The sequence below is a fragment of the Pseudochaenichthys georgianus genome, chromosome 8, assembly GCF_902827115.2.
Source record: "Pseudochaenichthys georgianus chromosome 8, fPseGeo1.2, whole genome shotgun sequence".
Lineage (NCBI taxonomy): Eukaryota > Metazoa > Chordata > Actinopteri > Perciformes > Channichthyidae > Pseudochaenichthys > Pseudochaenichthys georgianus.
In genome coordinates this window covers 15,722,922-15,747,610 of record NC_047510.2, presented here as the reverse complement: position 1 = coordinate 15,747,610, position 24,689 = coordinate 15,722,922, and the positions used below count along the sequence as shown (strand labels likewise).

The window sequence follows — 24,689 nt, the reverse complement described above, 5'->3', positions numbered from 1 at the left end:
TAAAAAGTCTAAACACTCATACTAGTTTGACATAAATAAAAGGTAATTTCTTTCCTCTTTTTATAACAGTGTGAGCAGTCCTTTGTGCAGCAACGCGGTGCTAATACCCCTTGCCATCTTCTCTTCTCAGTGGAGGAGGAAGTCCCTGCTGCAGGAGCATCAGTCAGCCTCCATCTGTTTTCGCTGTCTAGCTAAGCAGCCCTTTGCTTTTCTTCAGATCAATTTGCCTCCAGTCTGGGAGGGAAGCGTATTCATCTCTCTTCATTTCCAAAATACTCTGAAACATATAATTGTAGTGATTTGTTTACTGGGGAAATCATTTTATAAAATAAAATATAAATGTTAAAGTTTAGACAAAACTTCTAAATAATTTATTATCAGATTAAAAATATGAGAGCATCTATTATTATTTGTAAAACATTTGGATAACACTGCAGCCTGCTGGTTAAAAGACATCACTGCATATTGCTCCATCAGTTTACCTGGAAGTCGTGATCCGACAGGTAGACTTCCAGGCGCTGGGGGTCCACTCCTTCAGGCAGGGGGCTCTGCAGCAGCTCCTCCAGAGGGTACTGGGTCTTCATCAACTGGGCCAGGGCGTCCTGCACCAAGGTCAGCTTCACCCGCCCCGCATCACCCTTACACAGACATTCATGGAAAAATACATAGAACAAAGCTGGTGATTAAAACTGGTAGAAAAGAATCTTGAATAAGGCAGTGTCACAGTGCAAATCTGTGTTTCTCTGGTAGACACAGGATGTAGGAGCTGCAGCTTACATTTGCTCAGCTTGTCGTTCTAATATTTTAAGATCTAGTCATCCACTCTATTAAATTCTATATTTGGCTAAAATAAATGACAAATATCTAAAATGTGTTTCATAAAAAAGTGTCAGGATAAAAAGGACAACTTATGACATCTTGGACAACGTAACAAAACTCAACAAAATATAGAAAATCAGTCTAGAGATTAAACATTTTAATGTAGAAATGTTACGTATTATACTTTGAATATCTACACTAGAAACAGTGAGGTGTAGATAAGTGCATGGGGTTTTTACCTGTGGATGGGGTCCCAGGCTCTTTTCCCAGTGGGGAAACACATTAGTGAAGGTAAGAGGTTCTAAACCCTCAACAATTAGGTAAGCCTGCGGTGGGCGTCTTGGGTTCATCTCTGTTTTGCAGAGAAAAAAACATTGAAAAATGTAAATACTCTCAACTAATCAGCAACTCATTCATTTTAAACAGCCTTCTCGTACCCTTGCAGTACTGCAGCGCCGTCTGCATGGCACACCTCCTCTCAGCATGCCAGCAGCTCCAGGCTGAGGCCGAGCTCTCCGTCTGCTCAGGCTGACCCCTCTGCCACAGGTACACCTCCAGACGGTTATCCAGCAGGAACAAGGCTAACAGGCAGGCAAGAAAGACAGTGGATATGAGACAATAAAGTGAATTTCGGAGCCCTTCTGGGAGTCGTATACACAAACGTTTCTCATTGGTGAAAAGAAGTCAGATATGTATATACCAAAAAAAAGCATTAATAGAATATACATTTTATTTAGGTAAATGTATGCAAGCCAAATGAACTTATAAAATTAAGTGAACTTTTGATGTTGGCAGAAAGGAAAAAAAAGGATACTGCCAAAACAATTTTAGAAATTGATGACAACAAACCAGTGTAAATGTGTGATAAAGTAAATAGTTGACTCAAAAGTAATGTGGTTCTTGTTTTCAATGAATGTACATAAAAAGATAACAGAGAAAGAGACACACACGTTTGTGTATTGTGCATGCGTGCATGTGTATGCTGTCACCTGGTTGTGGTACAGAGTACAGGCTCTCCTGGATGAAGGGCGATGGCATCACGACCCCCGGCAGCCGAGTTGGACTCTGCAGCTCGACAGCCTGGAAACTCCCAGAGAAGGCACTCAGGTGGAAGAGGCGAGGTGTGAAGTTATACTTTCCGGGATCTAACAAAGACATATTTTTTAAGTGTGATTTAGAAGATTAGAGAAGGTCCTGGGTGAAGAGACGTTGAGTTGTTTTCTACCTTGCAGCATGCAGTCATACGCCTTCCTGTCCATTTGTCCCAGTGCTGTCCAGAACTCTGCCGGCTCTGAGCCTTCCTCCACCACCTGCACCTTCACAGGGCTGCTTTTACCGAGACCCAGCTCTGGTGGACACCTAAAAACACAAACAATTCAAAGGCTGGAAAGTGATTTCAACGTTCTATGTTAAAGACATCACTGAATCCTTGAAAAGCTGACCCACTGACTTGACTCACGTTTGAGTGAGATGCTCCACTGCCCTCTTGCTGACCTCTCTGGAGCCGCTGTGAGCCTTACCGCCCGTCCAGAGGTACATCAGCCCCTGCTGGCTGCTGAGCAGGACGACAGAGCCCCTGGACCTCAGACCTGCACAGCAGCAATCCACTTCCAACAGAGAGCCTTCCTCCGGGAGCTCTCCGCGCACACAGAAGAGACGCCACTCTGCTACAAAAGAAAATATTTGTTTTAAAATCACATGACATTGCGTGCTGTCCAAAGATGCACCAGAGCCCCACAGGAGTCCATTCCTGCCTGTGGCCATCAAACTTTTCATCTTCTCCTTCAGAGTGTCACATCATCCAAGTCAGTAGACTGGCTCTTGCACTTAATTACCCCTATCGGCAGCTCCGTCTGTGTAGTTATTACTCTTCTGGTTTACTCCGCCATTAATACTGAATTCAAATGTGCTTTTCAATTATTGTTCTATTAACACTTTTTCCTGTATTTTAACACACTTAAAATAAAAATGTTAGTATTATATTTTTCAACCTGTTAAAAATATGCACATTATTTATATACATCTTTCTTATCATCATTTCTCTATGTTTATGTTCTAGAAGGGATAAATGAAGTATTTCTGAGCCTGATGACTGAACCAGGAGAACAGATACAGGCCCTTCCTGTACAGTACCTGCATTAGTGGAGGCTTCCTCTCTCTTGCCCTTGTGAACGACCAGGCCTCCCTGGAAAAGCTGCAGGAAGCAGGGAGGTTCCTTTCCCTGAGGAACCACCACCTTCAGAGACAACACAGCAAAAAGTCCATATTTTAATCAGTCAAACTGTTGAGTACACACAGTGTGTATTTGCATGTAAACCCTTGTACTGCATTGCATCTACTAAATACAGCAATCAGTAAAGTATATTTCGATCAAGCAGTAGCTCAGTCAGTAGGGGCTTGGACTGTGAGCCGTAGGGTCGCCGGTTCAAGTCCCCGAACAGACTTAAAAGTATGGAGTGTGGACTGGCACTTGGAGAGGTCCCAGTTCACCTCTAGGGCCCTGTCGTGGTGCCCGTGAGCAAGGCAATGGACATCCCCCTTCCCCCCTCACTCCCATTGCTCGCCGGGCGCTGTGCAATAGCTGCCCACTGCTCCTAGTACTAGCCTCCTGGTACTAGGATGGGTTAAAAGCAGAGAACACATTTCACTGTGTGTGCTGTGTGCTCTGCATGTGTGACCATTAAAGAGGGTTTCATCCCTCCAATTCAATTTTTTTTTTAAATTAAAGTAAACCCTCACACCAAAGGGCCAAAGGTGTCCTTCAATATGCTCCTTCAGTAAACGTTCTTACAGAGTAATTACTTTAGGGTGTGGTTTTATTTCCACCAAACGGTATTCTGAAGGCCTCACCTGTGACTCCCCTTGCTTGTTCGTCCCAATGGACAGGAAAGCAGCGGTGTCCCGTCCGCTGACACTGGAGTGACGGCCCCGCCACAGGAAGAAGGCAGTGTTTTCTTTTTGTTCGGAATCTCCTCTACACTCCTCAGTGCTGTTCATCTTATCTACAGCAGAGGAGAACATATTTACATTTCTATTTGAGGTATTTTTTATAGCTGATGTTTTTGTCTAAATCAAATAACACTGACTAAAAGGACAGAATAAGCCACAGTAAGGAATGTGAGGGTGATGCGATAAATGTCTCTGACCGACAGTGTTGATACTGTACGTCCAGCGGATGACGTAGGAGTCTCCTTCGTGAAGCTGCCCGGTACTCTCCACGGGAACTTCGCTGTCATCAAACTCCTGGACGTGCCACGTGTCCACAGCAACTGTCTTCATCTCCATCTGACGTCCTTCCTCCAGCATGATGACACCGTGCCCCCTCTGGACGTCAACCCCAGCCAACACGTTATGGACCACGCCATCCCCTTCTAGTAACTGACCGGACACTAAGGCTTTGGCATCACAGGCACTTAAGACGTCTGAGGATGGGGGCATTAACTCGGAAGACTGAACTGGGACAGGCTGTGGACGGATGGAAGTTGAATCAGAATCAGAATCAGTTTAAAGCTTAAATAAAAGCAACAATTATATTTGGAAAAAAGATAATGATGATTGATTGCAATGATTAACTAAACCCAGAATCTTGAAAGTGAAATGTATGGAATCGAAAAAATAACAATGTAAATTAGAGGTCAAGATTAAATCATCTGAGAAAACTGATTATCTTAAATGTATATATATATATATATATATGTATGTGTATGTGTATGTGTATGTGTATGTGTATGTGTATGTGTATGTGTATGTGTATGTGTGTGTGTGTGTGTGTGTGTGTGTGTGTGTGTGTGTGTGTGTGCACTCATTCTATCAGACAAACCTGTGTGTTGTGGCTCACGGCAGCAGCTTCCTCCGTGCCTCCACTCCTGACTGTCCAGTCCAGGAACTTCTCCCTGAACAGAGCAGTCTCGCTGTGCTCTGAGACACAACCGAACAACGCCCAGCTGGGACGCCCCGCTCCCCTCCTGAGGACAGAGTCATTCAAAACAAATTAATTTGACACCGAATCCAAACCCAATTAATGATCGCTTTGCAATTATGTAACTTTTAAATGATATTTTTGCACATTGTGGTAAATTATTGGGCTTTGCAGTGTCCTTATTGTATAAGTCTCACTTTTTACTTGTGACATTTCATACATTATAAATTAGCAGACTTTTTTTTTTATCAACAAATCCTTTCTGTAATTGTTGTGCATATCAAAAATAAAGCGCTTTTCCCCCAACTTTTTTTCATGTTTTAGACATTAGCGTGCCCCCAACTTTGTACCAAAAATCATCTTAAAAGATAAATGGCTATTATAGCAGCATTAAAGCCCATTCGTTTTGAATGACATGTTCAACAGGTGTCCTGCTACTTTTGTGAATTCTGACTTTCCACTGTCTTTTGCCAGCTGCAGCCCGTCAGTGTGAAGTGTATTCATAAAACAGCACGTCATGTGGACACAATGCTGTATCCTGGGGTTTCACTTTGGAATGAAATGCCATTTGCTTTGGCTTTACAGCATGCACTAAAGACTTTTACTGCATATTACTGGGCTGCTGCATGCACAGTAAACTTAATTTCTTGTGCTTACTGTGTCCAGTGTGGCATTACATCCACACTTGTTTAGGTGCACAGCAATGTTCAAACTAGGTCATACTTACAGCTGTACTCTTCTGTGTCCCAACATTGATATGATGATTTTCCTTTGTAAGGTAGGGTCTAAAAGCTTTACGCCTGCGGTGTGAACTTACAGCGGTGTGTTGGGGTTACACTGCGTGGGATCCAGCGGATTCACTCCACAGTTGCTGTAGTCATAAGGACCGACCCACACCTGGTGACTCAGCTGGAAGGCAACGTTCCTCCTACTGAGGGAGACATCCTGGCCATGCCACAGGTACACCTCACTGCCGAAATCAAACACCAGGGCCTGGAGAAAAAAGGATGACAGAATGGGCATACATTTCATCTGAGACATGATCAGATGTTTAAACTAACTGTCTGACTTTTTTAGAACAAGCACGCAATGGACAACATATTTAGAGAGTTCAGACCTCAGTGGAGCCCAGCAGGGAGACACTGGGGATGGAGGCCCAGGCCTGCTCATGAGGCACCAGCCTGTTCTCCACCAGCCGGTACACACAGTTTGACTCCACCACCCCACGCTCATAGAGCTCATCCTCCTCCTCTGCACTGGCTCCTACGCAAACACAAGAACATCCAGAATGCTCAGTCCACATCTACACAGGTCAGTGGTGGCATGCATTTTACTTTTTAAACAATCCTATTTTGCAATTCAGTTCTTCTACTCCAAAGCATTTCAGAGAGAGATATTGTACTTTTTAAATCCACCATCATTTTCTGATAACTACATTTACTGTTAACATATTAGGGAAAAATAAGAAAAGGTAAAAATGTAATGTGTTATAAATTAAACATCACCACAGTATATTATAAGAAGCTCTACCTTGAACATAAGCTGCCAACATAAATGTATCAGTATACAGTAATATTCCAATAATTAGCTATTTCAAAATATGTTTTGATACAAGTACATTTTGTGTACTTTGATTTGTAGTCGAGTATTTTCATAATGTGGCATTCGTACTTTTACTTTTCCACAAAATGATGTTAAAATCCTATTTTTCCAATTTTCTATTTTGTTCTCTTTAAATAGTTGATAAGCTAGGTAAATGTCTCAAGAAAAAAGCAGGTATTTTAATTTTCTATTCCGACTTAATAAATGATAAACATAAAATGTAAAACCATCTAAGGATAAATGATCTCCGCAGACACATTGACCTCTAACCTCTGTATTGTGTCCGTCCTCCCAGAAGGCCCCAGAAGTCTTTTGCCAGGCTGCCGTCACAGTCTACCCCCTCCTCCAGGTGGACCACCTGGGAGGCCTGGCAGCCCAGACCCCTCTGACTCTGGATGGATGATGCCAGCTCAGAGGCCTGAAAAATAAAAATAAAATGTTCTAATACCGCGTCCAAACAGGCGTATGGAACTAGTTGGTAACAAAATACTCTTAACATTTTGATTTCTGGTATGAAAGAGTTTTGCAACAGGTGCTTTACTAAATAATGTGCCCCATCAGATACTGTACACATGTTAGCAGTATTGCCAGTGCCAATGCCAGTATTTAGATTGAGTCACACGTTTTGATATGTGTGAAGGCAGAAACTGTAGTTTCACCATGGTTGGTCAAAGCTATCAAAATACAGTATGTGGTGACAGCAGGAAAGTGAAGGTGTGAAAGTGATTGGTAATAAGTATTTCAAAGTGAGCATTTCTACATGTTTTCATCAAATTCGTATTTATAGCACAACATGTCTTATACCCTGAACATCTATTATAGCCTGGCACCCTTTACATTTGAGACAGTTTTGATCCCCACCATAGAAAATATTAACATTACATATGTAACTGTTCTATTCTATTTTCTTTGTATTTACTTGCACATCTCAACACATTATATATATATATATATATATATATATTGATGTTGCACTGTTGGAGGAGCCTGTGACTTACGTTTTTCATTGCCATATCTACACTGTAGTTAATGTGCACATGACAATAAAGCCTTGAATTGAACTGAATTGTGTTCGGTGGTACCTTGGTTTTCTCATGTTCATTGGCGAACTCTCCGCTCCACAGGACGCAGTGCTGCGGGGCGACCAGCAGGAAGCAGTCTCCACTGTTCAGGGAGCGCGCTGAGGGCTCCACCAGACGCACCTGGACCTGCCGCCTACCTGTTGCCACAAGCCCAAGTTAATATAAAAACCTGAATACAAACACGTCATCGTTGGGACACTCGTGCATACAGATAACTATATTCTGACCTTTGATGTGAATGAGCATGAGGCTGCTGAAGGGAGGAGAAGACTTGGTTGTGTCTGAGGAAGAGAGGACGTCTTCTGCTCTGGAAAGATTTGATTCTGTCACAGGCGGGTTCTTGGACTCTACGGGGAGGGAAGACACACACATTTAAGCTGAATGAAAAAGGATCATCCAGATCTCTCAGGTCTTCTCGGACGCGTCAGCTTTCTGTCCCCAGAGTCAGAACTAAACATGGAGAAGCAGCGTTCAGTTATTATGCTCCAAATATCTGGAACAAACTCCCAGAAACCTGCAGGTCCGCTGCAACTCTGACTACTTTTAAATCCAGGCTGAAGACTTTTCTTTTTGCCACTGCTTTGATTCATATCTCACACTGCACTGTAACTTGTATTCATGTACCCGTGTTATTCATGTTTGTATTATCTTTGCTTTTAAATGTTAAATGCCATATGATAATATGTTTCTGCGGCACTATTTCTTAATGCTTAATGTCTTCAAGCACTTTGAATTGCCTAGTGTTGAAAGGTGCTATATAAATAAACTTGCCTCGCCTTGCCTAAAGACTAAAGAGAGTGTAATATCCCCACTCACTCTTCTCTGATTGGTTGCTCTCTTCAGACGCGGAGTCCACTCTCTCCCCCATGTAGTCCTGCCGGATGTCCTCCCGGGCGGCCAGGGCCCTCAGAGGGTTTCTGGAGCCCTGCGTACGGCGGGACGGGCGCACCGACCGCCTGTGCTTCGCTACTGCTGATGTCAGTCTGCACACCACACACATATATAAGAATTCAGTTATTATATTGATTAGTTATTGATCTGTCATTAAACTTTGACATAATCTCTCTCACAGCCAGAATGTAAAAAGCTGCTCAGTTATTATTATTATTATTTAAGTGTGTTCCACAAGTGTCCTATCCTTGTTGGGAGTAACCTGCAAATAGCTATACTTTTCAATATATAACAAACTTAGAGAAGTTGAAATCCAAGATGGATTCTGCACATAAACTACATCTAAATAAACCAATCATGATGATAAGTTTATTGGCCGGGAGTTCAAATAGAAAACTAATGTGAAATTCAATAAACAACGCTGAATTAAAAAAACATAGACATGACTCAATGTAAAAACAAACAATTAGGTGTTTTAGAAAACCTGAAACCAAAAATAGTATTTGATTCACATGCAATCATTATGTAGGACTTCTACAGAGCGTTAATACAAAAAAAATCAGTTTTGTCCTTCTTTAAATAATACCATAATATTCCAAATGTAATATTGTCAACATAACATTAGGCCACTGCAGCGGGCACGTAATAATCAAACCTTTTAGACACACCTCATCATTTTTGTTTTTTGCAACAAGATTTTTAAAGCTCATAAGTTAAATTATAGGGAAAAAAAATCAATTAAATCAATCTAATTTGCAAACCTGTCAGAGACCATAGCATTCTCTAGATGATTATTATTTAAACACAAAATACCTACAATCAGATGGGCCCTTCTAGCACATCCCTGACTGTCAGATTTCCAAATGACAGCGATAAGAAAGGCCAACACTCTTACAATCTGCAGTAAAACCAGCTCACATGGGTGCGTTGGTCTGGCAGAGGACGCCCAGGTCCTGCTCACTCTCTGCGGCAGCAGCGTCTCCACAGGGTGGGGGGGCTGACTGATCTCTGTCGGAACCTCCATCAGTGTTTGATTCATCCACAGGCGTCTCCTCCCTCACCTTATGTGGAGACACCTGTGGATCTGCGGGCGCACAGGACACAAAATACTCGTTTGTGTGCTTGTAATGACTTTATGAACATATATTTATAAGCCTTTAGTTTACATGATCTTACCTTCAAACTCTGTTAAAGGCTGCAGGGAGATTTCTGTTGAGGAAATAGAACAAACTATTTAGAGAAATCAGGAAAGGTCTCAAAACATGTGTGTGTTGGAGCTTCAGAGAGTCCTTTGTAATGAGGTTTCATTTCTGTCTGATTCTGGAGATCCTGACGGGTAGTACGCACAGAGAGCAGGAGTCAGATGTACAATCGTCCTGAGGTAGAGTCACAGAGAAACCAGAGCAAGTGAACTCGATAAACTCACCTCTCTGGGCTAAACATCCGGCATTTTCCTCTTTCCTTTCCTGCTCTGTATTCATGTCCTCGTCTTCGCCATTCTCATCCTCAACTCCATTAACCTGGGCATCGTGAAAAACAGATGTCAAGCTTGTCTATATATTAAAATAAACTTTAAGCTTTAAAGAAAACTTCGGCCTGTGTCACCTTCCGTCTCCGCTGAGGCTGAATCAGAACCTTGGTAGGAGAGGGGACTTCTTGTGCCTCAAAAGACAAATTTGTCTGAGGATGAGTTAAACAGAGAATGCAGGCAACAGGTTAGTTTTAATTGTAGGAAAGTGGTGAGAGACCCCTCTGGAGACGTGCATGGTCAAAAATGTGATGGTAGACAAAGAAACATATCAGTATCATACCAGGAGAGACTGCTTATGTGTAACAACTCTATTTGAGCAGCAGAAGTTATGAACAAAATGACTTTAATATTAAACGAAACTCGGTTACTTTTTTAGCAAATGTTTTTTCCAATATTGTTGCAGGTTGGAAAAAAAAGGGTATGACACAAGTGTGACAGACACTGAGCCGTGATGTTACATTACAGAAAAAGGATGATTTATTTAACTAAAGAAACACTCCGCAGGTGGCAGACTTATCTCGTTAGCATGAGTGAAACTTCACACATCATTTGTCAAAATCAGTGTCATAGTGTGAAACTGTGCGAGGACGAAAACGTTTCACTGCATACAAAACACTGCAAACCCGAAACAAGGCGTCGAATGATCTGCCATGCAAACAATTACCTGATTGAAACACATGATATATTGGGGGGTACTGCTAGAAAAGACAGAGGCAAAGACGGGATCCTGGGAGAGAAGAGGAATTAGAAGAGAGGCGGGCAGGCTAAAGCTATGGTCAAATTAGTAATGAATATAATCTTCATAAGGGAGATTTAGAAGGATCTTAAAAGCATCAGATGAAGACTCACCCAGCACTGAGGGGTGACACCGTCCACTTGAAGGTGTTCCGTCTCTTCCTGCAGAGGGCAGTGTGGGGGGAACAGAGGGGTAGAACAAACAAATTAAAGTGTTGCTAGAAGAGTACAATTAAAAACAGAAACCGAACAGAATGAACAATACATTTAAAACACCAAAACACAGTATATGAACACACACGTGCGTCAGCATTGTGAGATAATAAGGTTATAAAAGGGTCAACATTTAGTCTGCGTACATTCCACATAAAGCCCGAGACAGTCAAACTCTTCTCAGTTCATAAACACTTGGTAGTCTGGAGAGATATCCCAGTGACTTCAGTCTGATCTCAAGACATTTAGCACCTACCATATGCATAGCACTGTTGCTAAGAGATGCTATATCTGGTTTCATTGGAATGACAAACACACCGATCTAACAGGCGGCCTCTTCTCATTATGGATTTGAGGATGGCAAGGAGAGTGAACCCAACAACCTCTCCATGCCGCTTTCTGCAAACATCTCGAGGCTCCTTTCACGGATCATTTAACAGAAAACGTTGAGTGGACTTTCATTAGCAAAGATATCTATTTCATTGATATGCATGTTGACTTTTAACTACATTGGATGTTTTAACTTTGACGAATTATGCAATCTGTATTTTTGTCTTTTGATTCTTTATTTTTTGTTGTATGATTATTATCATCAACAACGGGATATCCTTTGGGGCCACTTTTGCATTTTAATTCTCCTGCGCAAGGTTCAAACTTTTCTTAAATTCTTACTGTCTGTTTATAAGTGTGTATGTGCAACAACAATACTGCAGGTGTCGCTCTGCGCCCTGGGCCGAATCTCCCTCGACAACAAGTGTTGCTTTTCTATAACATGGCATGACAGCAGCATGTGTTTTATACAACCACTGAAGTGACAAGGTGTTTGCCGACAGCTGATGCTTGGTTACATCATCTGAAACCAGCTCTGTGGGACGGGATCATTTCCCTATTTGACAGAACATAAGCTGGGAACCTAAAATAAAAAAGTACTGTGAATGTTGGACTACAAACGTGCACTATACTGATGTTGTTTGTGTCATGATGAGTCGAAGTACATGTAATTCCTGTGCATAAAATGGAGTTGTAGGATTGCAGTTTTGTAATACTGTCACTGCATGGCAATACTTGATGGCAGTGTAAATAAACATATTGGGATTTGTATCAGCAACTGCAAAAATGGGATTTGGAAAAGTGAAATTAAACGTTATCCCACTGCTGACAGTCTGAAGCCCGCTGGCTCCATAGGATTAGAGATTATTGAGGGGCAAAGAGTTTCCCATTAACAGACAACAGCTGTTGATTCTGCAGCTGTGCTTTTATCCATTGTGAGTCTCATTCTACATACTGAAGACATCGCAGGCCAATACATTCACAATGTGAAGGAAATCATTGTAGGTTCTTACCTTTCCTCTGCTGGTGTTGGTGGACTCCTGCAGGTTGCTGTTGCCATCTAGCAGTGTGACCTCAACATGTCCCACGGCTGGGGCTTCTTCATTCATCCTCCTCCTCTCACTCTTCTCCTCATTCTGCGGCCTTTTGGTCACATCAGATATACAGAATGTAAAACATAGAACAGCGGAGGACAAACGTGTTGTTTACAACAGTAAATGGATAGATATCCCAAATCGTGCCTTTATTTAACAAAATTGTTCCTTTATTTAACATTACAGTATTTTATTGGTTTGCCCTACAAAGATAATGTCTGTACCAGCCTACCCTCTCTTGAGTTTAGTTTCAATTAATTCAGTACTTGTAACACTAAAACAGTGAAAAGGCCAATGTCTCCACTTAAAATATTATGATGTTATTTGGTAAATGGGTTCAGATAAAAGACAGAAATTGTCAATAATTGGTTTCTGGTCTGTGGCTTAAGCTGCCACTTAATATATTATGATGCAAATGTAAAAGTAACACACAGAGCAGGCTTGAACCGTAACAGATTTGTTTCTCTGCTAAAATGTAAAGACAGAAATCATTTTACAAAATTAAGTCAACAACCAATGTTTAAAGTAGGATGTGCAATGTGCAGATGTGTAATAGAAACGTTCTTATACTTTCTTTATTTTAAAGAAATCCCTGCAAGCCATTTTAAACATATCAAGATAGCTCAAGTTGCATCGACTATTAAGTTGATGAACTTTTGCAAAATTAAATATTTGTTCTTATAAAGAGGCATGCATCAGCACATTCAGATACTCACAGAACTCTCCCAGTAGTATCTGAGCGGTGCTCCACAGAGGAGAGCAGCTGCTCCTGCAGCTCTGTCTGGCCCCCCCTCTCCCCCTGCGCAGCGTCCTGCTCTAGCACGGCTCTTATCGGTGTACAGGCAATGGTTTCCCTTCTGGTGCGAGCCCTCTGCCTCCAGGGAGCGGCAGGCAGCGAGCCCCCCTCCACACCTGGAGCCTGGCGCCTCTCTCTCCGTGGGGGTACAGGCACTTCCTGCCGCTCTGTGCTCTCCATCCTCCCTTGTGCTCCTGCATCTTCACAACCTCCACCATTCTGTTCATGGCAAGTCGCCCTGCTCCACTCGGAGCCTCCGGAGCAGCTCTTCTTCAGGATTCCTCTCAGGACGGGCTCAGAGTCGTGCAGCTGCAGACCCTCTCCAGACACGGGGCCGGAGTCAGGACTTGGCTGGGCGAGGCGTAGCTCACTGGGTTTCAGATTGACAGACGAGTCCTGCTGTCTGTCGGACAGATGAGGGGACAAAGAGAAGGCAGGAAGCTGAACGGGGCCTTTCTGGAGCTGAAAAGAGACACGCCACAAGGGTGAGACACAGGTATAGATCATTGTTCACATTTAAATACACAGTAGAAAACTTTCATCAGGGCAAGACATTTAGTAGGACTTTGTATAATGGTTGTTGTGCTTATGTGTGTAAATAGATAACATGACAAAGACACATGTTTCAGACTTTTTCTCTAATTATTTACACATTTTGAAGCTTAAAGGTCAGCACTGTCTTCTTCAAAAGCACATTCTTTCATTTTCATGTTTTGTTTAGTTTTGAGCATTGAAGGTCTGTGTACTCACCAGGCTGACCTCCTCCACAGTGATGGGCTGTGTGCGGTACCTGGCCCCCTTCTGCCTCCGTCTCTCTGGGGGCCCGTCAGCGGGGCCGCCCTCCTGCTTCCCTGTGAGGGACAGTTTGTTGAAGAGTGCCAGCTTCTCACTCATGCTCAGCTTGGAGCTCTCGTCAGCATCCTCCACCGCCTCAGCCGGCGCAGACTGGGGCTCCACTGGGGGGGCTGGTTTGGGGGCGCTGTGGGGAAACATGAGTAAACAAAGACTAAAGCCAAGAGTGATTTCATCTTGTTAACAAGTATTGCCGGAATAGTCAATGATACATGTATTACATACAGTACGTGCCGCAAAGATCCATTGTTCACATTCTACCAAAACTACATCGACATGTTCCTTTATAACTATGAACATAGTTGGACACTTATATTAATTAACAAATATTTGTGACCTTATTTAACATGCTCCCTAGACTGATTCTCAACCTTTATGCCACACACACACACAAACTTGAAGAAACTGTGACTTGTCCTCCTCAGTACTTTACAGTTTATATGATCCTGTCATTTTTGTTTTGGTGTACTTTATGGGATGACAATAGTTAACACGTAGATCATTTCCAAATTGCTTGGCTATTAGAAACAGCAATGGAACAGATATCTAAAGTTGACTATAACGTTATCTGTGTAGCCTGTTGCTTTGGGTTGCATCATTGTATGATGGGTGCTATAAATAAAGTGGAGTTGAGTTGAGTTGCATAAAAGTGTTTTGAATCAACCAAATGGCCAAGAACCATGCCGCTGTATGGTATTTGTATTCATAGAAATTAAGCTTAAAATCTCCATCTGACCACCACTAAGCTTCCCCACCTGATTGCCACGATTTCCTCACAGGTGATTGGCTGAGTAAGGAAGCGATGATCGTTGCCACGGCGCGTCCTGCGCTCATGAGAGACGCTGCCTGAGCGAGGCTTCAGGAAGGCCGAGGCCTCGGGGGCGGCTGATTTCTCCAGCTCCTACAGAGGAGGAGGAAACGTGTTAATATCACCCACAACATCTTCAATGCACAGCCTCCACATGCTAAATAACTAATAAATGAGAGCACAAACATGTCAGTGCAGATGTCTCCTGTTCTATTTGTATGGACAGATGGAGGGAGGGGTCAGATAGCTGGTGAATAAAGCAGCTCGCTGTAAGGTGGAGCGTGCTGGCTACATGGATAGAATGCCAGCCAGCTCAGCGGGTAGCAGTGTAACCAGAGCTCTGCTGCCTGCTTCAGTTACCTCAGCCTGCCTTCACAGGCTAGCAGGCTAATTATACACACCTCTGCCATGGTTGCTAATAGTAATACAGTGTCTGGCACATTTTCACCTGAAGCTCCATGGCTATGGCAATGTTGAAGAAGGGTTCATTCTAGAAACAGAATTTCAACTGTTGAAATGAAAATCCAAAAGGTGTTTGCTCTTCTGTGTAGAGACAAAAACTGTGTTTTCATTTCACCTACACAGTCTTTCTTTACAAACTGTAGCATCACTGCACCTGTTTCACCGTTCATATCCATCAGCATGTTCAGGTTGTGTTCTGCATGCTCAGCGCTGGCTCACCATGATTCTCAGACTGTAAGGTGAGCAGCGGAGGGTGATAAGTGTAGCATTCCCTTAGCTGTTCTATACATTTCCCCCCAACTTCTTAACTGAGCTATGGTAGTTTTAATCTAATATAGGATATTGCATTTTACAAATTTCAGTAGACAGTTACATACTGTAAGGGAAGCCATTCAGGCTAGACAAGTCTGTCTATGCTTGATTGTCATGAGGAACTTTCAGAAAACCTTACATTATTCAGCTGAATCTTCGCCTTGCACATTTGATTGAGGAGCAGTGAATAGCTACGGGCAGATTGTTGCAATAGGACAAACATAAACATTAACATAAAAGGAATTGAGCCGGTCCTGAGCAGCAATACGGATCTGGTTTCAGGGTATAGACTCACTTTAAACAAAGACATCTTGGCTGCCACACTCATTTTGGCTCTGTCATCTGTTTTCACATCAGCTGGGAGAATAAAGAGATATAATTCAGTCATTAACAGTTGCCATCCATCACACGTTTCAGACGCAATATGTCAGCAAGGAGCAGCACTGGTGATCAAACAGGCATCGACATCCTCACAAATTACATTATGTAATTTACACGTGATGATTCTTAAAAAGGTGGAAACTAATTTAGTAGATTATTAAATGTGAGGTATTTTACAAAATAATTTGTCAATTTCTCTACAAACAATTTGTTACTATACTTATCAAATAGCAATAGTGACTAGTCGAATTTCATATCAAGGTTGCACAAAATAAGAAAGGATAATACAATACCACTTTTTGGAGCAAAAACTATCCAATATTTAGCACAAAAAGAAGCAAAGATTAGATAAAGGTTTTTCTTTGCTACCACATTAATTATCTCATAACCCCTCATCTTGTGAGTTTTTAAAGGGGCCAGACCACTTGGTCAGGAAACAGGAAACTCTAACTGTATATAAAATACCTGAAAGGTATTACTAAACACATTTTATCCCCATTTCTTGACATATTGTCATTTGAATGTTGTGTACACTTTAGCATTATAAAATAGAGTTTTTAAGTATTCCAACAGGAAACGGTGAGACTTGGTAAATCCCTAACTTTTGTTGAATTTGGGGGTTCAATCCAGTGCAAAGTGGAAGGCAGAAGACGTATGGCCTGAAATGAATCCCAGTAGCATATAAAGCTAGATTTCCATTGCCTGCTTGATTCCGCAGACGTGCTGTGAATTCTCAGTCGGTCAATCTTTGTAAAACGTGCTTGTAAGGTTTTATGGTGAGGTAAAGAGAGGGACTGCCATAGCATTGCTCCACTGCTAAAATCGTTTTAGTGGGACGTAAATCTGTCATCAAAGAGGAGTTTAAATATCGCAAGCCTAAAAATATAACCCGATTCATGAGCTGTTATATTAGTTTGTGGAAGCAACTGTGCAAGTTGGATGCACGCTCTAAACGTTTGCTTTGTAAGAAGCTTGTGAAGAGAATCGTAGGTTTTTCGAGTCTTCTTCTGTTGCCCCTTAACTTTTTCCTCCTTTCATCATTATGTTCACATCATTGCGTTGTCAGTGGTGACCAGTGTTGTGATACTCTGACCTTCTCCCTCTCGGTCTCACATAGTCACCAGTGTACCAGCTTAGCAGACAAAAGCCGTTTGTCTCCAAAGACAATAACAAACTGTATGATTACAGCCAGGCGGGAACACAGCGTCACCTTTGCAATTCTCCTCTTCCTCTGCGTCCAACCCCCTAGAAGGGTGAGAAGAGTAAAGAATGAATTCCACAGGTGAAGAACAAACAGGAAAATTATGTGGACTTAAAAACTCCAGCTCCGATGCATGCGTTTCATTTCAGATCTAGCTGCGGGCTCACAATACATGTCTTTGTGCTTCAGTATGCAGCTTCAAACAAGCAAGATACTGTGTCATATTTGCATGCTCGGTAGATCAACACTGTGGAGGTCATGAAGGAGGACAAACACATGCAAACCACACCACCCGTGGACATATATGTAAAGGTGCTGCAGCTGTCAAACCTCAAGTGTGACTGCATTTGTATTAGTGAGAAGCAGATATTAATCAAAAACCATCAGCAATCGTCTGAATATTGCTCAAGGTTCCCAGATGTCATACACTTCACTGGCAAATGGTAAAACCACATTTTCAAATGATATCAGCAAAATGTGGAGACAATTCTTAAGAGAAACTGATAAATGATTCATGGAAAAAGTTGGTATTTTGTTATATTTAATAAAGTAATAAAGGAAGTCAATATACAAGTGAAATCGATCTCAAATGCAGGAACAGAGCAACTTCATCCTCAGAGGAAAAAATTAATGCTGTACCCAGAACACAGTCACACTGTATAGAGAGAACAGCCAACTGGTCCCACCATTCAATTCTATTGGGCATTATCTTAACATCCCCACCATTAAACCCCCAAGTCCTTAACCATTTGCAAATCCACCTTTTACACTTCGTGTTGCTCTCCTGAAATGTAAATCCTTAACATATGTCTCTGTTAAAACCATACAAGACTAAAAATACAATTTAACAGTGTAAAAGGCACAACACACTGCAAACAGAATCTTCTCTGTGAACACCAACCAGTTGCCAAACGTTGCACCACAGCACACAGCCCCTACCCGCTGCTCTCCTCCATCTCATTGGCTGTGATCGGCTGTGTCCTGAAGCGCTCGCTGGTCTTGCGACCCCCACCTGACCCGCTGGGGAGGTAACGCCGGGTGCATCGCCGCCCCCCCTCAGAGCCAGGCTTTACAGCCAGATCCAAAGAGGAGGTGGACAGCCCAGCGTCAGGGCAACTGGTACCCACGGGAACAGAGCAGGAGGAGGGAAGGAAGAAGATGTTGAGGTAAAAATGGCCACAAAAGTACACAGGCTGACAGTGACAGTCTGGGCCACACTCATGCAGGCGACCCTACACTTTCTGCGCTCCGTTCCCAGTCTGCTGCAGAAGAGAACTTCTCAACTGGCCCACCGACACCCAAGTGTGGAGCTGCGGGGCATCGAGTCCAACAGGGACGGGGTGCCCCTCCCCACCCAGCATGCTGGCAGAGCCCGGGGAACCCTGCCTGGAGGGGGCGGGAGTAGGGGGGAAGGAGTTGAGGGTGGGGAACACTCTCGGGAAACAACAATACAACCAAACCTTTACTGGCAAGAGAACACAAACAAAAATGTGCAGCTCCAACAGAGAAAGGTGCAATGGTGTGCATTCTGACACGAAAGACGTTCCCAGTCTCTGTTCCATAGTGCCAGTTCAAAGGAAAAGTACCCAGTGTCAGGCTGGACGGGTACCAATCAAATACAAAAGAAGCATCAGACTGGCTCTTTAACTCCCAGCTGTGACCCACAGATTTAGACCTCTCAGTTTTAATTAGAAACAAAGTCCGTAGAGCAACTGGTGAAGTCAAGGATCTGAAGCTGCTGAAAGGTCGCTGGTAAGTAGCGGACCAATTTGTATCATATTCCAATGTGTTACATTCTAAAAAAGAAAAGTTTGATTTTAAATGTTTGATAAATACATTTGCATGTATTTGATCTCTCACAATCTACTTTTACCTAAATGATCATTTTACCCTCAATATGATAATTTGTTGACCAATAGCTAACCGCATGTTAACCTGAATTTTTGGAGGGAAATGTTGTTCTTCTTGCTCATTAACTTTCATACAACTATTGCAGTATAATCCAAATCTCATTCATCCAGTCATATGCTCAAAACACAAGCATTTTAAATAAAAACGTTACTATTTAAAACAGTCTCATTCTTTTGAGTCTTAAAGTAAGACCTATTTGAAGTCTTATTTAACCCAAGTTTCGGTGAGAATCTGAAACAATGCTAAGTGGATCAGCTTCCGATAAAGAAAGTCCACTTGTTTGCACATTTGGCATAAAGTACACAGGTAGATCAAGTGTCCCACATCTATCTTGTACAGCTACACAAAGTACTTTTTTGTCACTGATCAGGTTAGACTTTTCCTCAGTGAATGAAGCCACACACCGTTACCAAAATACTTGCCAACTATCCATTGTTCTATTTCAGTACAACACCTACAGTTTGTACTGATGTCGAGGTGTCATAGGGTTAGGAAGTAGACCCGTTGCTTTATTGCTGTCGTGACAAATTAAGCCTTTCACACCCGCTCCCTTCCACATCAAGCTCCAGAAAACTGTACAGACTCCAACAATGTGCTGCATCTAACGTTTTCAGTTATTCATCATCATAATTTACAGATTTCTACAGCCGTGTCCTGATTTTATTTTAAAATAAATATTGTATGCACCTAAAATGTGTGTATCAGTAAACAGACATGAATTCAGATATTTGATTTGTATTTAACAAGAAAAATCGCTCTTGGATTTGGTTTAAATTGGCTCTTGGTGAAATCTATGGTATCCCACTCAATCGAGTGCAGTAATAACTCACCTCTTCAAGTGGTTGGACTCCTCTATTCCGTTAGTAACCCTGCGCGTCCTGCCGTTAACTCTTTCACTGAGGCCATCTGAGTCTAAAGTTCCTCTCTGGTTGTGGGTCTCTGGGTCGTGGACTTCTTTCCCATCCCTCCTCACCCACTTGGTAGGTAGCTCCTCCAGGTTGCCGAAGCGCTCAGCCAGTTCTCGCCTCCTCTCTGCTTTGTAGCGAGCGATCCGCTCAGATCTGGGCTCCAGGACTAGGTTCTCCATGGTGTCCATGTCCCTCAGGATGATTCAGTTGACTCTCTTCGCCTCGACTTATTCAAAAAGCATATACAAACAGATGGGTTGCTTTTTTTCCACTTTTTAACAAACCAGAGTCAAACTTTTCTCCAGTGAAATGGCGATTCAGATTCCATTGGACCTATTGACTTTCTTTGCTGAGAGCCAACCAATCAGAGGTTGCAGACAATGTTGTTCCTTGGTGGGTGAGACATTGCTCCTGTAAAAGGAACAAGCAAACAAAACACAGATCAAACGGTCAGAAGCCACACATTGACATCCCTTTCTTGGTTATTCTGTTGATATCTTCCTAGCCTTCTTTATACATTGACTTTGTAAGAGTGCATCCTCTTCTCTCCTCTTGTACAGTCCATGTAAGATGACCTGTACCAGCCTGCAGTGCCATGCAGGAATCTCCCCTTGCACTGAAACTCAACACCTCAGCAGCTCAGCTCCACTCTGGGTCCTGGCCTCGATGGCACTGCACACTTTCTGGTCTTTTCCACAACCCTGGATGTAACTCAAGCCCAACAAGTCAGTTTTCCTGTTCAAATGTTATCTAACATGCCACATAGACAGTTTGTCTGTTGTGTGTCAATACAGAGTGTTATCTGTCGAAAATGATTGGATCAAAATTTGTTTAAATACATATTCAATCTGACTTATGACATGACTTGGCAACACGTACAGAGAGAAGTGACAAAAAAAGTCCCTGTTGGCTACATCATGGTTGCCTGGAAGTGAATAAATAACACAAACAAAGCATAAGGCAGTAAGCCACATATAAATAGTAATGATATGATACAATTTGCATTTAAAGGCAGCAGCTTACCATCATATGTTCACAAATGAATGACTACGTGGCTCACAAATATGTACAAACATAATTGAGTGTTTGCATATGTGTCTCTTTGCTTTTCAAAACTGTGGATGTCAGCATTCCTGATGAAGGAAGCACAATGGAGCCAGAACAAAAACGTGAGCCTCGGACTTAGTACAGCAGATAGATCTGCAGCAGGGCCGAATGCTTCTGGTGGCAGCAAAGTTGACAAAGTAAATGATGCAAGTTCATTTAATCATGATTTCTGCTTTTCTTAGATTGCTCTAGAGAATTAAAGAGAGATAAGATTAAAGACTGCATAATTACTCATCAGGCCTGACTTTAATCTATCAGAAACAACCAAACTTTATAGATATAATGTCCTATTTAATAAACTGAAGGCCACATTTGCAGACATTGTCAGTCCAAAATGAGGACGCCACAGAGAGCTTTCATGAGCTGAACTGTACGTTTCAGTGATCCCAACATGAGAGAAGTAGCTCAAAGATGTGCGTTATGAGCATCTGTGTTATAACTCATAAACACGTGTGCAAGTGCTTTAAAACAAACACCTTCGTCGTCAGCCAACCTAGAACAGGAGAACTCACCTCCCTGTCAGGACCCAGAGAGAGCAAAGCCACGAGCTGCCCAAGTCCCACCGACGCCACACCCCTTTATGCTTTTGCTGGTGGCCACGCTTGTTTAAAGAGCAAAAAGTCATGTGACAAGCTAGAGGATTGTCAATTGGAGGGGAGAATGCCATGGAGGCTCAACGGGGGATCATGGGCTTCTAATCCAACAACACTAGCTCTGAAATAAAGCCGGTGGATGAGCACACAGGAGCCATTCTCCACTAACTCACACAACTCAAACTCAAACAACAGTGTAACATTATAGACTAGAGAAGCCACTATTTAGTTGACTGATTGATTGGTCGATTGATAGAAAAAGCATTGGCAATTTAAATAACAATACTTTAATTTGATGAACATTTTGAGAAATGCAATTTTGTTCTGTTTTATGTAATATCTTTAAGTTGTGGATGATAAAATAAGACATCAGACATCACATTGGACTTTGAGAAACTGGGTTGAACATGTTTCACTATTTTCTGACATTTTATTTATCAATAAGAAAATAATTGGAAGATGTATTATCGTTTAGTTTAATTGTCAGTTCCAGCCCTATTACAGGCTTTTCAGGATATGTTGTACAGGCCACCAGACTGGTTTAACTCAAAGGGCAGACATGTCAGATGTTGCATAGAGGACCTCCGTGTCCCGCAGCAGCAGAGTAAACCTGATTAAAAGGCTATCTAAGAATAAGCCTCCGACCAATTACACCTGTCCTGGGCTACCTGCACGAAACCCCCCCATGGAGCACCATAAATCAGGGATACATTCTGAGAGGCCCTTCTTTCACACTTAAACTGACTCTCCATTAACAGATGGCATGTGTTGTGGCAGCAATGTTTGCTTCTGGATAGGTTTACACATAGCAATGCATTGTCCTTAAGCCTTATACAATAAAGGCATTTGCCAGGGCAGAGTAAGGAAAGCCTAATGCAATCACCATGATCCACTCCCTCAGCGGGTTGTAGCACACTAACAGCTGATCTGTGGCAGTTTTTTGTTTATGTGTGATAAAATACTCCAACAAATAGCCACTGATCCTTTAAAACTGCTTATATTTCGAATGGATTGAGAATAACAAGGGATGGAGAACATTTCCAAATGTATTAAAATCACAATTTAATTTCCAGGCACATAACAGTTGCCTACATCCTCCAACGTGTTTTGGCTGCATGCTTTTTAGGGATTAATGTATATTATGAATGTCAACAGACTACTTTTAAATTATTTAACTACGGCTGTTTACAGTCATTCACATTGCAAACACATAAAGGATTCAACCAAAAGGGAAACAATTTAAAAACAGTGATACACACACATAAGGTTAAAGATTCTTGAACTTTCCGTAGTAACTCGTGCGTAAATTGCGCGTGAAACATGTGCGGGCATTACTGACAAATCGTCCCCACCTCTATATCATTTTTAGACTTTAGACAATACTCCATAACACTGTGAACACACACGCTCAGAGTCACTGTACACCATCACTCCCATGACCAATGCCCAACTTCAACAGACAGACAACACAAACAACAGTTCAGTGATCGAAATGAGTGGCTTGTGATAACATGTTCAGAACTTGGTCGTAGTTGGCGCCTGGTTACATTTTGGGCTGTAAAATTAGACATAAATGAATAATTCAGTACTTACATGCACTGCGCCGCAGGAGTGGTGCCGCTGCCCTTCAGACGGCGGACCCACCGGACTGTCGCTCCAAATGTAGTCACACTGGCAGCTGTAGAGGGGTCCGTATTAAGAGGAGTAGGGTATAAATAGATGGACACACCATGGGACGACCCCGTCCCCGACCAGGAAGCAGCCGTCAGTATGGCAACCGACGGACGCTGCTCTCCAAGAGCTTGGGTTTACAGCATAGACTGGTTTACAGGAGCATAACTCCCCAAAGCCCACGTTCACTTCACTTACGTTTTTTTGAGGAATTTGATTAACTGTTAAGATGTTCATTTGCACACCTAGAACAACATCAACCAAGACCTACACTTATTAAACTAAACTTGTGTTGCTGTGTCAACATCCAGAGGTGGAAGACGTCATATTGTACCAAAGAGCATGATTGCACTGATAAAAGTAAAAGTCCTGCATTCAAAATGTTACTCAAGTAAAAGTACAAAGTATTAGCATCAACATATACTTAGAGTACACAAAATACTTATTGTGCAGATTGGCCCATTTTAGAATAATATGATATGTTTGATAATGATTGATGCATTAAAGTGTTATCGACGCTGGTAAAGGTAAAGCTAGTTTCCATTCCTTTGTGTAGCAGGGTAGCTTGTGCTCCAGGTGTAATAATGTCTGATTAAAGTGTTGATTATATTTCACACCATTTATCAAAATCTGTAAAGCAATTAAAGGGACAAAATAAATGCTGTGGAGTAAAAGTACAAAATGTACCTCTGAATTGTCGTGGGGGAGAAGTACAAAGTAGCAAATACTCATGTAAAAGTCATTTAAAAAAGTACTTAAAGGTGGAGTAGGTAAGTTTGAGAAACCGGCTCGAGATACACTTTTTGTTATATTCCATGGAATGCTCTTAACATCCCGATAGCAATGAATATCTTAAGTGCTTTGACAACAAATCCATAAAAAAACGTCATCTGTGGAAGCCGTAGTACTGTAAAAAAGCACGACCAATCATCTGAGCCGGCTCGGCTAAAGTAACTGGATGGCCTACCTGCCTGTCAGCCTTCCATTTGTGCACAAACTTATCTCGTGCCCTCATTGGTCATGTGCGCGTTCGTGTGTGTTGGAGGAGGGGCTCTGTAAGGAAGTGGCAGATTTTTTCCAGCTGTGTATTTTCAAATTCTAACGCACTCGAGCTGGTTTCTCCAAAATTACCTACCCCACCTTTAAGTAAACTGTACTTCTTTTTTTTTTTACTTTGTGCTCACATGTTGCAAATTCCATAGTCAACAATGTATATGTCACATGCACATATTTCAAAAACCTTAGCAAGTAGGCTACAGTAAAACCAAAGCTGTCTGCACATCCATATACTTCTAGAGATTAAATAGGTTTTATAAATGGGGGGGGGAAATATACCAAAGGTTTTGGGGATTGTGGACTATGTGAGGACTCATAATGCTGCTGGTTTTTCCCTTTTATTATATACTATGTCAGCAGTGCCCCCATATGTTCACACTTTGCAGTTGCAAGAGAAAATATGCCTTCTGTTCAG

The 24,689-nt window shown here is 42.2% G+C and overlaps 1 protein-coding gene across 4 annotated transcripts; it reads right to left on the bottom strand.

Annotated features, from left to right (window-relative positions):
• Nucleotides 1-52: 52 nt before the first annotated feature.
• On the bottom strand, nucleotides 53-23,229 carry svilc (supervillin c). Of its 4 annotated transcripts, none has more exons than XM_034088874.2 (33): nucleotides 23,141-23,229; nucleotides 19,770-20,258; nucleotides 18,265-18,414; nucleotides 17,968-18,144; nucleotides 17,038-17,072; nucleotides 15,742-15,803; nucleotides 14,620-14,765; nucleotides 13,763-13,991; nucleotides 12,933-13,474; nucleotides 12,136-12,265; nucleotides 10,694-10,741; nucleotides 10,509-10,571; nucleotides 9,919-9,993; nucleotides 9,740-9,833; nucleotides 9,490-9,522; nucleotides 9,232-9,397; nucleotides 8,239-8,405; nucleotides 7,650-7,769; nucleotides 7,423-7,559; nucleotides 6,611-6,758; nucleotides 5,856-6,001; nucleotides 5,556-5,731; nucleotides 4,640-4,784; nucleotides 3,966-4,284; nucleotides 3,670-3,821; nucleotides 2,953-3,055; nucleotides 2,279-2,486; nucleotides 2,045-2,178; nucleotides 1,809-1,964; nucleotides 1,257-1,400; nucleotides 1,059-1,171; nucleotides 483-638; nucleotides 53-277 (listed from the first exon to the last, which is right to left on the bottom strand). In XM_034088874.2, exons 2-33 carry the CDS (start codon nucleotides 20,033-20,035, stop codon nucleotides 188-190), a joined length of 4,830 nt encoding a protein of 1,609 aa, XP_033944765.2. In that variant the 5' UTR covers nucleotides 20,036-20,258; nucleotides 23,141-23,229; the 3' UTR covers nucleotides 53-187. The 4 variants fall into 4 exon arrangements, with proteins under 4 accessions (XP_033944765.2, XP_071060105.1, XP_071060106.1 ...); XM_071204004.1 differs by lacking the exon at nucleotides 23,141-23,229 and adding an exon at nucleotides 21,467-21,524; XM_071204005.1 differs by lacking the exon at nucleotides 10,509-10,571.
• Nucleotides 23,230-24,689: the final 1,460 nt, after the last annotated feature.

Coding starts and splice junctions, on each gene's coding strand:
- svilc (XM_034088874.2), bottom strand. CDS start 20,035: ATGGACACCATGGAGAACCTAGTCCTGGAGCCCAGATCTGAGCGGATC. Junction 18,415..19,769: donor GAGTCCAACCACTTGAAGAG/GTGAGTTATTAC, acceptor CGCCCCCTCCAG/GCAGGGTTCCCCGGGCTCTG. Junction 15,804..17,037: donor GGAAGAGGAGAATTGCAAAG/GTGACGCTGTGT, acceptor TTATTCTCCCAG/CTGATGTGAAAACAGATGAC.